Source organism: Centruroides vittatus, unplaced genomic scaffold (assembly GCF_030686945.1).
Source record: "Centruroides vittatus isolate TY-2023 unplaced genomic scaffold, ASM3068694v2 contig_1154, whole genome shotgun sequence".
NCBI lineage: Eukaryota > Metazoa > Arthropoda > Arachnida > Scorpiones > Buthidae > Centruroides > Centruroides vittatus.
This window is the reverse complement of record NW_027120741.1, coordinates 3,427,603-3,443,632: the sequence shown is the minus strand read 5'-3', so window position 1 is coordinate 3,443,632 and position 16,030 is coordinate 3,427,603. Positions and strand designations below refer to the sequence as shown.

General features: G+C 33.4%; 1 protein-coding gene across 2 annotated transcripts in view; it reads left to right on the top strand.

The window, feature by feature from the left end:
* The first annotated feature begins 4,330 nt into the window (after window positions 1–4,330).
* Window positions 4,331–16,030, top strand: part of LOC136979196 (neprilysin-1-like) — a 136,965-nt gene continuing 125,265 nt past the window's right edge. The window contains exon 1 of one of the 2 annotated variants that reach the window (XM_067275142.1): window positions 4,331–4,446. In XM_067275142.1, the coding sequence (XP_067131243.1) occupies window positions 4,379–4,446 (68 nt within the window). In that variant the 5' untranslated portion in view covers window positions 4,331–4,378. Of the gene's footprint in view, window positions 4,447–8,785; window positions 8,976–16,030 lie in introns of those variants that run through there. The other variant, XM_067275149.1, reaches the window with a different exon arrangement.

Here is a 16,030-nt window from a genome sequence, read left to right as displayed (position 1 = left end):
AAACTTTTCGCCAGCCGTAGCTGGCCCGCGGGCCGGGGGTTGCCCACCGTTAATCTAGTCCAGTGGTCCCCAACCCTATGCCCGCGGGCACCATAGCGCCCGCCGATCGTTTTACGTGTGCCCGCCGCTGTGCAACCACGATAAAAATAAAAATATTTCGGTTTTCAATAAAATGCTATGTAAAAGTTTTTTCGTTTTTAATGATTAACCACTCAAAAGTAGAAATGGGGTCAAACACAGGTAAAAGCACAAAGCGAAATGCGACCGATCTCTTTTTCCCCTCCGCCAAATCTTCACCAACCAAATTTCCCATACCTGAAATGAAATAAACCGGTCCGTTCTGAATATCATAAAATCAAAGTACAGATCACGACTTACAGACGAACACCTTGACGATTGCTTACGAGCAGGAATATCATCATAATCTCCTAATTACGAAGCAATGGCCAATGAAATGCAACGCCAAAAATCACATTTACTTTCAGATTTATATTTTTTATAAAGAATTTTTATACTCTGTAGATTTTGTATGCATTGTTTGGTAATTACTTGTTTTGTAAAAATTATTGTTAATAGTCTTGTGTATGTTTTATTACATTTTTGGAATTAAATGTTTTCTGTACATTATGCGTATGTATTATTAACTATGTCCAAGTATAAATTCACCTTGAAAAAATAAATGGTACCCGCCGTCCGCCCGGTATTCTAGATTGTGCTCTTAGGTACAAAAAGGTTGGGGACCCCTGATCTAGTCTACTCGTGATTCGCATAATCGGGCGAGGGCGGCCGAATATCTAGCAGGCGGCTAACAGCCCACAACCGCTCCGGGATATAGAGTTGGACGCTTTACACGTGTGTCGCGTCTTCCAGCTAAACCGTGACGTTGGTGCTCTGTAAAGCGCATGCGCCAATGCCTATAATCTGGCAGCTTGGAAGTTGACGGGCAGGCGGCTAACAGCTCAGAACCGGTCCGGGATATAAAATTGGACGCTTTACGCGTGTGTCGTTTCTACCGGCTAAACGGGTGAGGTTGGTGCACTGTAAACCGCACGTGCTAATGCCTATATAATCTGGCTGATTGGAAACTGACCTGGTTTCGACATTCCTTCCGCCACTGAATTATTCGAATATACAATAGCAATTTTATCGTTTTTTTCACATGTAGTATAGAAATTTGTAAAAGATACATAATGCAGTTATAATAAAATATTAATTTTAATTAATTCAAAGTACGTTAAAATATGAAAATTTATATTTTATAAAATACAAGGGAAGGTCATTGGAAGGTGGAATCGGTGCTTCCATCGCTTCCAATGACGGCATGCCACTGTGTTTAAAGTTTTAAAATGACGAGCAATTATATATTGTAACATCGTCACGATGCTGTACTGCAATTTCTAATTATCTTTTAATTTAAAAAATCGTGTGGCTTTCGGTCTAGACCAGAAGTTCGTATATAGCTAATTGGGGCCTCTTGTCTCTAATCTTTCCATATTTGGTCCCGATTTTAACCTATCTAACTCTGTTCTTGAGATTATAAAGAAAGACAGGCAGACGGACGACAGTGGGAATTTATAGGTCTACAATCATTTCAAATTGCAGTCCAACAAACAGAAAGCTTAAAATAAAAAAAAAACTATTTCATTGTTTTAATTTACTTGTTAATAGGTTTTATATTCATCTCTCAGCCTTTATATTGTATATGTCTGTTAGAACAGAATTACAGCATATACAGAACATATTTTTCAGAATAAAAACTTAAATAATGCGCTAGCATAAGAAATTTAGAAGAGGAAAAAAACATTATCTAAAAAATACGTTTATTGTAGGGTTTTTCATTTCCCGGTGTTTTTCTCGTCCCGGGATTCCGGGATAAAAGTGAACTGTTTCCCGAAATCCCTGAATAGAATTAATTATTTTTAAGATATACAAATCATCTTAGAATCAAATGATATAATTATTTTTCATTTTTTAAAGTAATTTAATACGTTCTGCAACCTCCAAAATCATATTAATAATGCTGTGTAAGATATATATTAAAAATTATCTTTGAATTACGTAGAAATGTTCACAAATAGAAAAAATTATTAAAGTTTGCTTGAAACTGCATACAACAACAACAATGCATTGAATTGAGTTTAAAATTAATAATAATAATAATAATAATGAACTCAGATCAAACTTCTTAGAAGGTAATTTTCGTTTTTTTAAATTAAACATAATACATAGTATTATTGTAAATTTTTATAATATTTTAAAAAGCAAAGATCGTCAATGCTCAATCTGATTCTTATTTTAGTAATGAAAAGTCTTGCCACCGAGAATGCCCTTTTCGATTCAATTGATGTGGGTGGAATCGTTTCTAATGCATTCAAGAGAAGACAGATGTTATGTGTTTTTTTCACCTGTAGCGTGGAAGATTTCTAGTTCGTTTTCGAGATTGTATTATTTCCTTCGCTATAAAGTATTCTTGATTCGTCTTCCTCCACGGCTTTAATAGAGACATTAAGCTTAAAGTCCAATAATTCGGCAGTTCGTTTGTCTTTAATAATCCAGGTTTATGAAAAAAAAACATTCATACTTGTAGACTTCGTACTCGTTTGAATCCTTGCCTAATTTGCACAACCTGGCGTTACGCAGTTTTTGAAGCTACTGGGTAGGATTAAAAATTAATACAGCGTAAGCACAATTATTCCAGATATTACAGGTTCTGACAAGTAAAGAATTTTCAGTCCTGCTACAAATAAGCTACGTACTGATTATTGACCATTTGTCACATGCCATAACGAGCAAAAATTTAAAAAACTAATAAGTGGATTTAAAATTAATAAATACAAATGTATTCTGACAATTTATGAGTTAATTATGCTTTTTATTTGTAAAATTTCCTCAACCTTAACACAAAATAAGAAAAAAGTGAATTTTTAAGAAATTTGCGAGATTTCCCGGAATATTTCCCGGTTAAAAAACAACCGGGATCCCGAGATTCCGTTTGAGAAACCCTAGTTTATTGTATATGAAAATAAGTACTGTACATTGAATATGTATTGAAAAATGAATTTGATATAAATTTATTTAAAATTTTTATTTAAATAATCAGTCAAATCTTTGTATAGTGTCGCCCTGTGTAGTGCAACCCACGCAAAGCCAATGAACACTCACAATTGTATTAAATAGAGAATCTTTTGATAACTGTAATTTATTAAATGTACGATTTTGCACTTTAAACGACACAGTTATCACCAAATTACACGAATTTCAAACTAAAATTTTAAACTTGTGTGCGGCGTGCGAATTCCGTTACAATATGTAATACATTGCGTATTTATTACACCCGAGTCCACTCTCGGGATCGCTGCATTATGCTACCTTAAACTAAGGGCACACTTGGGCGGACGGAAAGAAAACCATTCACATTATGTTACGAACCTGTGCACAATTAGCGGGAGGGCAGACGGAAAGGACGAGTCGGATCCAGTTTCTCACTGCGTGAAGCTATATCACGCCACTGCTATCCAGTGGCGTGTTATAGCTTCATGAGACCCAAGAGAATTTGAATCAGGCAGAATTTGAATTACAGCCCGTATACAGCGTCTACTGGCCGGATGGCCGAGTGGTCAAGGTAGTAGCCTACCGCTCTGGGGGCCCCGGATCGAATCAGAATGGGTCGAAAATTCCCCAGGAATTTTTTGGGGAGTGGTCCGTCCGGATATGTCGGGCCGTCCCTCGCCACCCAGCCCCCCATTATGACCCTGGCCGAAGTCATATTGGGCTTGCTAAAAGATGCCCTCTTAGTGCTCAAGGTCGGAAAGAGCAAAAAAAAAAAAAAAAATTAGTGTTGACTTCAGACGGTTTTCTTCGGGGGAATGTTTTGGTGAAAATATTTTCTTGTAAAAGATTGGTTTGAAAACCCTGTTGGTTTGGGCCCCATGCAACTGTCCGTTTTTCCCATAGGATAACGCGCGACTGTTCTCACCATCCGGCCGCCCCATTATGGGTCTGACCGAATCCATGGGGTTGATTAAACAGTTTTTCTCAGTGCCCAGAGGCTGTTCAAAAGAGTTTTAAAAAATATTGTTTTAGCGCTACAAATTAACAACCGTCAACATTCAATAATGACAACCAATAGAAGTTAACAGTTCTGCTTGCAAATTTGCATAATCTAGCTTTTGAAAAATCAGTTTAAGTTGGGTAAGTATTCTCTTTTCTTTTATTTTTTTAAATATCTGTATTTAAATTTATGTATAAATTTATAATTCAATTTCATTTTATTAATTTTTTAAGTTAAAAAATTGTTTTTATTAATTATTTGTTTAAATTTTTATTATAGCTGTTTCACAGTGAGGAATGCTTATTTTATGACTTGGGATATCTTAAAATGGAGATCTTGCGACTTCGAACAGACGAAGAGGACGATGAATTATTTTTTCAACCGATTCGTTTAAGGTTTGTTACATTTATAAGCATTTAAATTTTTATGTATCTGATCTAGTTGACAAATTTATAACTCTGTCTATTTATAAAATAGATTAATTGCATTTTTGACTAGTCGATAACTTCGAAGTTATAGTTTTCTATAATTGTAACTTAATCTATTTTAATAAATAGACTAAGTTACAAGTTAAATTATAAAAAGTATTTTATAAATAGTTTCAATAATCTAGACGTGTTCTAAATATTCGAAACCGAAACTACTTAACGATTGAATATCTTATTAAATTCCGTTATTTATCAACAACGATAATACAAAAGATAAGTGTGGTATCTAAGTGTTTGTATCTGTAATCGGTAATTTGTTGCAGCAGCTGATTCATAGACAGGAAAATATATTTTCAAAGTCACTACGAAACGGCATGATGAGCAGCAGACATTGTTAAACTTTACCTCGTTCGGTATCACAAGGGCAACATTTAGGAAGTATTGATAAATCATTACGTTCGTATAAAATTCTCTTGCAGAAGTAGGGTGACTGGAATAATTATATATGTGATATATTATTTAAGTATAATAGTTTATAACAATCAAAATAGCATTATATAAAAGGTCATAACTAAAATATCCAAATCATTACATTAAGGGATTTTACACCTATTTATGATTACATGATATACAGTATAAGAATTCAATACATCTCAGCAAAAAGTTATTGTTTTATTAAAGAAATTAAAATATCTTCTTTTAATTTACGATAACAAAATATTCTATGCTCCAATTATGCACAGTAGCTTAAAGTTTCCGATCTCCATTTTACTTTTCTGACTGTTATAGGCCTATATAACAGGAAAGTAGGATAAAAGTAGGACTGTTATAGGCCTATATAACAGGAAAAGGATTCTTGAAAGGGGTCATTTTTTGACCGATCGCGTCGGTCAAAAAATGACCCCTTTCAAGAATTTTATATTTTTAGATTCAAGGAAACTTAGAATGTCGAGAAATGAAAAAAAAATAGTTTTGTTTTTGTATGTATGGATGTTAGTGTGTTTGTGTGTGTGTGGTAGAGGCACGATTTTGTTCACCACTTTGAAGCTTAATAAATCCTGTGCCTTTCTTCGAAAATTTCTGAAATTTTGAAGGGAGGTTTTTATATAAGAGGCATTAATGCGGTTAAATTTTGATAGTTAAAGATCAGTTGTGTGGTGAGATGGAGGAGGGCCATGTGTCATATTTCGAGTGGGATCGAATTTAATGATTTTACTTGTTATTAGCATTTACAACTTTTTTATAAAAATTTATCTCTGTCCGCAAAATTAAGCTTTTTGCCATTTTATAATAAATAATAATAATAAAATGTCATTTGATAAAATGTTGTAACAAATGGCGCCACACACAATTTTAAATGTTTTGTCAGAAAAGTTACGTTGCTGGATTTTTATTTGTTTTAATCTCGCTGTGTTCGTTCATTAAGGGTAGGGCCATTCATTTCAATGTTGTTGTGCAATTTAGTGAACTTCATTTCTACATTATAAATCCATACACAAAGTATATGCTATTAAAGTTTTATTAATTAAAAAACGGTTTTATTTTAATCTAATTTCGGTTTACTTATTGTCTTAATTTGTATTTCAGAATATTAATTGTTTAAATATTTAGATGATTATTATGTGATTATTATTTGCTCTGTAGAAATATTATCTGATTAGTGGGAAGCTTTTTTATACGAGTTATATTCTGACCGCCGTCTAACATGTATTCAATTAATCATAATTTTAATTTGTATGTCATTCACACGTCTTTTAATATTATTTATTTTATGCTTTATTTTTATTTATTCTTATTTCTATTATTAATTGAAATTGCAACCATTCCATTAAACATATGGAATTTTAAATGTTTCACTTTAAATTTAAACTTATCTCGTCTACTAGTACTTTATCAATTAACAGGACTTATTATACTGGATTTATAGATACAGCAATTAGGTCTTACAGATCAGAAATAATAATGTTTATTTAAATCACCAATATTATTTCTGATCTGTAAGACCTAATTGCTGCATCCATAAATCCAGTATAGTAAGTCCTATTAATTGATAAAGTACTAGTAGACGAGACAAGTTTAAATTAAGTTAATTAATGCGCCTTTGTGTCCTTAAGTGTTCTACGTTCCAATATATTGGTACCTCATACTTCGAACACTCCAGAGGTCGAACGCTACTTAGAGACACACTTCAGTCACTTTTATTGCGGATTCCGGTTCCGAGCAATTTTAGCTGTACAGATATGTAGGTGGATGTCCATTTTCTTTTTTCCGCGTCCACGAGACATTTTGGATATTGCCAGATCACCGTGCAACATACAATAACAGATTTTCATAAGTGAGGAATATATTAAGCTATTACTCTCCTACGAGAATAGCAAGAGCACATGACGGCCGGATGGCCGAGCGGTCAAGGTGGCAGCCTACTGCTCTGGGGGACCCGGGATCGAACCCGAACGGATCGAAAATCCCCAGGTATTTTTCGGGGGGTGGTCCGTTCGGATATGTCGGGCCCCGTCCCTCACCACCCGGTCGCCCCATTGTGGGCCTGGCCGAACCCATAATGGGCCTTCTAAAAGAGGCCCTCTTAGTGCCCACAGGGCAGAAAGAGTTAAAAAAAAAGCAAGAGCACATGATCAGTACGTTCTATAAATTTGCAATATGTAATTGTTAGATATTTGATCATTGTATCAATTGATCATATGAAATTTTAATATAAGTAATAAATTTTTTTATATCAATATAGTATTTAGAAATACGACATATAATGCTCGGGGATACTATAGATTACTATCTATGGAATTTCGGGACTTTGAGTATATATCTGAACTGAGGGGACCGAGACGAGTTCAACGATACCCTACTTTTGGACCGGAGACGAAAAATAAAAAAGTTATCATACTTTTTTTCGGCGATCGCGCGATGATAGGGAGTAGCGTTGCTCTCCGCTAAGTCGGCCTCGCTATCGCGATCGGGAGTCCCGTCGCTTGCCGTTAAAATTGCCTTTAGTAGACGTTTCCCCCCTTTATTTACTTCGTTCAAGAACTACCGTGAATCGATCACTAGTTTAGCACATGGCGGCGTGTGGTGGCGCCCATACGAGAGGTCAGTCGGACCGCCATGTTCGCTGCCATAAGTAACATTAACCGAAATGGCGATCGCGCGATGATCGGAAGTCGCGTCGCTCTCTCCGCTCTCGTATCACGTGTTTAACCCTACTGGAGATGACCGTAGTCCGACGTCACGGTTTGCAGACTTTACCGCAAGATGGCAGTACTAGCAACTATGGTGCCGTCTTCATGATAGCATTAAAAAAGTATGGTAAGTGAAAAAGTATGATAACTTTTTTATTTTTCGTCTCCGGTCCAAAAGTAGGGTATCGTTGAACTCGTCTCGGTCCCGTCAGTTCAGATATATACTCAAAGTTCCGAAATTCCATAGATAATAATCTATAGTACACCCAAAACTCGTATTAAAAATAAAAATACAGTAGAGAACCGAAAATCGGAATCAATTGGGGACTGGGGTTGTTCAGATTAGTCATTTGTTCCGATTACCGATTATGTACAAATAAATATATTAACCTGTCCGATGTTCAAATTTTTCTCCGTTGCGTGTTGCTTCGTGTTGAATTTTCGTCGATTTTAAGCCTAACGAAAATTTTTATAATAAAAATCGAGGCTATCGTATCGTTAAAAATTATTTCTGCACTTTGTACAAACAAAATAAATATATTGAAGAATATAAAAACATGAAAATTATACTTTAGAAGTAAATTTAGTATCAAAAACGTTCGATTCAGCACGACACAGTCCGACTGAAAATCGTTCCGATTACCGGCGATTCTGATTACCGGGGTTCCGATTAACGAGTCTCTACTGTATTGTCTTCTATTTGCTTTTCGTTCAATGACATTTTTAAAATAAGATTAGATAGTAGTTAAAACAACTTTGTAATTTATTACTTGTCGTAGTACATAGAAATGTGTGCATAATATGTTAAATGTGTGGTTATGCTCATTTCTTATGTAAATAGTTAATTTATAACATATTTAGTATATAAGTTAAACTTTGTATTATAATAAATATCAAATGTTAATTAAATTCTTATTCTCTTTAAATGTCGGCTTTTTTAAATTAATATAATAACCTGTAAAAAATATTCCTCATTAAATATTTCACGGTGATCTGAGGGATATTGTAATATAGGCATGTATTTTGTGCATAAATACATATTACTTTTCAGCTAGAAATATATATGCAATGCTTATCTAATCGTTTTCTACTTGTACGAGATATGTGTGCATATCTGCTTTTAACAGGTCGAAAGTATTGTTTTGCAGACTTTAATTTATTGAGAAGATAACTATACATCCAGCGTTGAAAACTCGTTACTCTAAAATACGAAATCGTCATAACATTTTATATGTAGTATTTTATTATGTATAAATCGACCCAACCTAGTGAAAATTCAAATCTGATGTATCAAGAACGCAAAGAGTAAGATAATTATACAGTATTTCCTTTTTTTATTCTTGATTTAAAATTTTATTCGGAATACTTAATATATTTTATTGATACATAGGCCGTCAGCTGATTTTTTCTTTGATGAATTTATCTATATTTTCACTAACTAAATAATGTAGATGTTAAAATTAATAAGTTGGTTAATTAGTACTTTAGTATGCAAAATAATATACCGGTAATACTTAATTTAAACTTTATTTTATATCATTTGAATTTCATGAGTACAAAATTTTCTTTCTGAAGTGTCCTTATAACTTTAAGTTTCCTTCATTTACTGGCATTACAACTGTATTGTTTTCTATTAAAACTAATAAAATCTCAGAAAAGTATTATTAAAAAATAGGTGTATAAAAAAGTAAATCTTTCATAGTCCTTTTTGTACTTTGCAATTTCGTTTCAGAAATTTATGATTCGTTAATATTAATTTATTCTCGAACTTGGAAGTTATTAGTGATTTTTGACTTCTTAATTAAAGGCGACTCCAGTCATAAAAACACCGAAATTGAAGACAGCCACTTTTTGCTGTTTTCAGTTTCTAACGTTTCTGTTTCACAATAATCAGTGACAGCAGATTAATATACCATTCGAACTGTCAGTGGGAAACTTAAAATGACGGAAGAAAGTAAATTGGTGGCGCGCTTTCTACTAGAGGCATTTGTAGAAGTAAGAAAATATTATCGCTTATATAATAAATTGGATCCAAATTATAAGAATGTTATACTAAAAAAAAAAAACAACAAAAGCTGTCTGGTTGGATATGTCAGCAAAATTTTCATTGAAAAATGGTTTATGATAAGTTTGTTATTCAAACTAACCGAATCGAAAATACTTTATTATTAAAGACATTAAAATGATTATTATTATATTTATTAATGTTATAGTGAGTAAAGCAAAAAAAAAAAAAAAAAAAATACAGAAAAAAAAATACGTGAAAGCGTAACTAGTGAATGGCTCCTACGCACCTGGAAAGTCAGGGATTTTCATTAGTGTTCGAGAAAAGTCATGGGAAAGTCAGGATTTTTGCCTTCTTGGCTGCCTTGTTGATATTTTTGCTGATAATATGTTTGATTAACTGTAGCCGTATGCAGGCAGCTAGAAGTAATGTGGTGTAATAGAACTTATGAAAAGGGGTGCAGAATATTTTCAGAACAGAAAATTTCTTCCAAGCCCAAGCGTACAAAAAATTACAAAATTACAAAAAATGATAACGTTTTAAATTTAAAATTATTTATTATTCTGCAACTTGAACACAAACTATATGGTGTATTTTCTCGGACACATGGCAAATTTCATCACTAAGTTTTCTTCAGTTGAAAATATTCTTATAGAAATTACACTATGTAATTTCTATAAGAATATTTTCAACTGAAGAAAACTTAGTGATGAAATTTGCCATGTGTCCGAGAAAATACACCATATAGTTTGTGTTCAAGTTGCAGAATAAGCACCGGCACGGTTTCATAAACACTACAATTATTTATTATTTATTATTTTTCATTTTAATAATTCTGGTTGCGTAACAAAACAAATTTTGAATTTCTTTTTATTTTATTAATATTTTATAACGTTCAGGAAATTTATTAAGGGATAAATTTAATAAACATATATTTTTGTACATGGATTATACAGGATTTGTTAATGAATAAAAAAATTGAAAAAAGAGGAAAAACGCTATTATTAAAGCTAGGTAGATTTATGGTTGTGAATTAATAACATAACAAACTACTGTACTTTAATTTTTAGTTTTAATAATTTGGCAATTATAAAAATATATAACTGCTAATTAAAAAAGTTGAAGACCATGAAAACCATTACAGACTCTAATAATAATAAATTAAAAGTTAAAAACAATAAATAAAATACGTAAATAATGTATAATAAAATCAAAATTGCATTTACTGGTCGCACACCGTCGACATCGGCATCCGGACATGACCGCCAAATCTGCTACACGTATACACTGCTATCAAGTTTAGTGATAAGTCTCTTTTAAAATTTCCATTGTCGATACTACAACTTTCCTTTTAGACTTTGTTGTTTCAAAACTCTTTTCGGGTTCCATAGTTAATAAGTAAAAATTATATTGAATTGAATAGAAAGTTTTTGCCTATTTTTAACAGCTGTCGTTACTAAACATAGTTGTGTGATTTAATTGTAACAGTCGTGAAATTTAACACATTATTGATAGAGATATTGTATTCTTTGTTTAGAAGTTTAAAATAAACTTCTTACTTTATACTTTGTTTGAATAAAATCGAGTCGAATTGTCTTCAGATAAAAAGCATATCTGGCATGTTACTCTATGAATTTCGGAAAGGATATAACGCTGTACAAACAGCAAAAAGAAAAAAAAATTATAATGTCTATGGGGAAGATGATTCAAACTTTCAATAGATGTTGTTAGCAACTAATTTGATAAGCTGAAGGATGTATGTTCATGGTTAGATATTTTCAACAAGCCCCACCTGATATACAATATTGACGAGAAAGGGTGTAGAGTCGATCTCCATAAACAGTAAAATGTGTATGCCAGAAAAAGAGAAAAGAGTGCATCTTGTAGCACCTGAATATGGTGAAAACGTATACAGTGAAACCTCGCATAACGAGCAAATAAAATTCGCATTCCAAATGTAGGTTCATTCCGTGCTAGAAGAAAAGATGATGATGATTCACGCTCCTCAACAGTGTATATTGTATAATTTTCTTTGAATAAACGTTATACGAAAAATACCGTATTTACTCGCGTATAAGACGATCTCTCATATAAGACGAGAGATGTGACTTTGATCTTTAAAGTAAAGAAAATTAGATTTATTAATACAATTCTAATTTTATTTCGTTTAATCACAAATAAATTATCATCAATTGCACGTATTAAAGCAAACCATGTTTTCTTGACGCTATCACCTTTTGTCTACTCGGGCTCGCCCCCCCCCAAAGCTTCGTTACAATTCTCTTTTTCACTCTTAGGCCGCGACTCCACTAGCCGTAAAACAGCCGTAAAATCCCTCGCCGTAAAAGCTTTTAATCACGTGACTTATTTGCGTTTGCGCCCGGATTGCGGTGGAGGTCCGGTTAGCGAAGCTTTTTACGGCGACAGTACTATTACGGTGTATACGTGATATATCAATATAAAGACAATACAGTAGAGCGTCGAAAAGTGGAACCAATTGGGGACTGGGGTCCTTCCAGTTAATGATTTGTTCCAGTTTCCGATTTTGTACGAAAAAATACATTAACCTGTCCGATGTTCAAATTTTTCTCCGTTGCGTATCGCTTCCTGTTGAATTTTTCTCCGTTGCGTGTCGCTTCGTGTTGAATTTTCGTCGATTTTAAGCCTAACGAAAATTTTTATAATAATCATCGAGGCTATCGTATCGTTAAAAATTATTTCTGCATTTTGTACAAACAAAATAAACATATTAAAGAATATAAAAAACATGAAAATTATACTTTAGAAGTAAATTTAGTATCAAAAACATTCGATTCAGCACGACACAGTCCGACTGAAAATCGTTCCACTTTCCGGCCATTCCACTTACCGACGTTCCACTTATCGACGCTCTACTGTAATTATATTCTACGAGTTTTCTCTATACTATAATTACAAATATAGTAAAAGTAATATTTTTACTTCCATATATTGACTTTTATTATTGTATTATTAAGATAATATACAGTATTTATAAGCTTAGCTTTTTTATTATATACTCCTCTAAATTGAAGGATTTTCCTTTAGCCGTTCATATCGCGTGTTTTAGGCATCCATTATTATAATCGGGATACCTCTTGTCGTAGATACACGAATACTTTCGGATGTTTTCGATAAATCTTTCCAGATCTTCTAGAGTAGCCACGAGAGAACGTACACAAAAGCTCGTTTTCCGCCATTTTCGCACCGTGTCACGATGACCTAGATTTCACTGACTTCTGATTGGTGGATGGTACCGGTTTACGGTCGTATTCACTTGGAAAGTTGAACACTGCTCAACTCGCTTTTACGTTGGTTTTACGACCTGCTCAGGCGTAAAATATCATGGTCACGTGATTAAAAGCTTTTACGGCGAGGGGTTTTACGGCCCTTTTACGGCTAGTGGAATCGCGGCCTTACTCTACAAAGCATCGTCCTCTGATCCGTCGAGTGAATTTAAAATGCAATATTCCCTGAATGAGAGCTATCAGCTTTTGAAAATTGCTTTTTTATGCACTTGATACCCATGTAGCAAAACCAAAAGATTATAATGCACGAGAGGAAAAAGTTTATGTTTAATAATTTAATAAAATATTTGTACATTGTGAAAGTATCAATTTAACAAATAAGAAATAACTACATTTATAATCATTGCTAAGTGATCAGCTATTTTTGGATTATCTCTTTAAAAGCGACATTCACCTTGACCTCGATAGCACTCTGCTATAATGGCAGCATGAACTATACACAGTTCACAAAAATTATTGCAAAAACGCAAAGGATCCTTTGCTCGCGCGTACAAGGACGACCTAGGTTTTTAAAGCAGTGAAAAATCAATAAAAACTTCGTCTTATACGCAAGTAAATACGGTATTTGAGTATTTTTTTCGGCGTGGAACGTATTATCATATTTTACATTAATTTTTATGGGAAAAGTTGTTCGCTTAACGAGTAAGGTTCTGGAACGAATTATGCTCGTTAAGCAAGGTTTCACTGTATATTGTCTCGTATGGAAAAAGCACTGAGTCAATTCGTACCGCCTAAGATGACTTTAAAAGGGAAAAGATTAAATCTTAAATGGAAGGATAATCTTCCATCTGGCAGAGAGGTTGAGATGACTGAGAAATGATCACAGCAACTTTCATCAAATGGGCTTATCATTTTCCAAAATCCGTGATAGATCTTGCAGCTGGACCTAGTGGCAAACAAACAACAGAAAAGAAAGCTGGTTCTGTTATTTATGCAGAGAAGATCGAATTGCTGACATGAAACCCGTGTGTACAGTGTTCAAGATATGTTTATGAAGAGTGCATTGAACTTACGGTTGAATCCAGTTTTCTTTGCGTATAATGTGATGTTTAAGTTGCTACTTGTATTTAAACCCAATAAAATATATTTATTGTAATTTAATTAGCTCTTATTTTTAACTTTAATTAATAAATTATGTTTTACATATAGGCTTTATTTGGAACGAAGTCCCAAATAAAGCTCATTACATAATTTTTGGAAAATGTATTAGCAGCATTCGAAAAATTTTCTGTAATAACTTTAATTTCAAATTTCCACATGTACAGTACAAATCTTACAGTATGTTGCAGTACAACTTTCAGACTTTTACCTCTAACTAGAAATTGTTCCGTCAAGCATGACAGAATATTTTTATGAGAAAATAGAGATTGAAAAATTGAGAAGAGCTTCAAGTCGAGGTTGACTTTTTAATGCTTTTTCTACAGTTCTTGACAAAGCGATTCTTACTCGATGTTTGTTGCACAAGTCGGACTTCACTAATTTCAGGGGTCTCAGTTGTTCCTATTCGGTTAGATCTGGAATTTGCCTGACCAATTTTACTCTTATGCTACTCTTAAGCATTATTATTATTATTTTATTTTTATTTTTTTGACAAAATAGCGAGTCTTTTTAATTCCACTTGGATAAAACAAAGATGAATTGTATGTACTGTACGTTAGATTAGCGATAACACTTTCTAATTAATGAACTCGTTATATCGTTACTTCCTATTGGATAATAGAACGTCACGTGGTCACTATGGAAAGAATTTTTAAAAAATTTGTTATAGAACTGACGCGATGGGCTATCATTTTTAAACTTTAAGTTTTTCCCGCCAAACGTGATACTTCCGGCTGAAGACATGGAATGGAGGAACTGCAAGTCCCCAACCGCTCCCGTTTTCTCCCTCCGGCTAGGTCATAAACACAGCTGAATGTCAATTGCTCTCTGAAGGAAAGAACTAATGCACGCGCGGTCACCGATACGAAATGATAAAACTTTTTTTTCTATAGCTAATATTTCCGCCATAGTGAAAATGCGAAACGTCTTAAAACGTTAGGTGGACCTTATTCTAAGGGATAAAAGGACTCCAACTGATCATAGCGTGGTTTGTGAACAGTATTTTTTACTTTCTGATATCCTGAGGAAGGATGTATATAAGAACTTTAATGGAGTATAGTGGAACCTAAAAGGAAGATTACAAAGTTAAGGAAAAATGCAATTCCAAATATATTTCCCAAACTGCCAGATTATTTTAACAAATTCCAGCAAAGCAGAAAAAAAATCTGCAGATTAGTGCAGAGACGAGTAGCGATTGAGACTTGAGCAGAAGTATGCTGATTTCGTGGATAACAAATACATCATTATAGGTGAATGAGCAACTAAAGAATGTTATCTGTACCTGGCATGTTACAGAAGAGAACCAAATGCTCATTTTCTACCAAATTAGATTTACAAAAGAGAGACCAACCATTTCTGTAAGTACTGTATATCCATTAATATTTATCTAAATGTTACTATAGTTGTTGCTGTTCAGTGTGTAGAAACAAAAGAATTAACATGAATTTTGGATAATGGAGGTTCTGAAAAGACGGTCACAACTTAAAAACTTATTTAACTGTTATAAAAACTTGACTGCTCCTGTTTTGCACGAATCAGCTCGTTTTACTTAAACATTCTTGCAAACTGTTTGACAAGGTAGCATCTGTGTGATGACGTACAGTACAGTTGGGAATTATAAAGTTTAAGAAGATTAGGCTGTTTGATGATAATGTTCCAGCCAGAGCCGTAACTAGGGTTTTGGACGCCTATGGCCAAGAATAAAAATGGTGCCTTTTTAATTTTTATTATTAAAAATATAATTATTTTATTCTAAAAAAAGCTCTTGTAAAAAAATTATCTAATGACATTCAAAACACTATATAAATATAAATATAAAAATATTTTTGTGTTATTAATTTCGAATACATATTATTCCGAAACCTTCTCGTTGGCGCCTTTATTAAATCGGCGCCTTTATTAAATCGGCGCCTATGGCGGGGGCCACATTG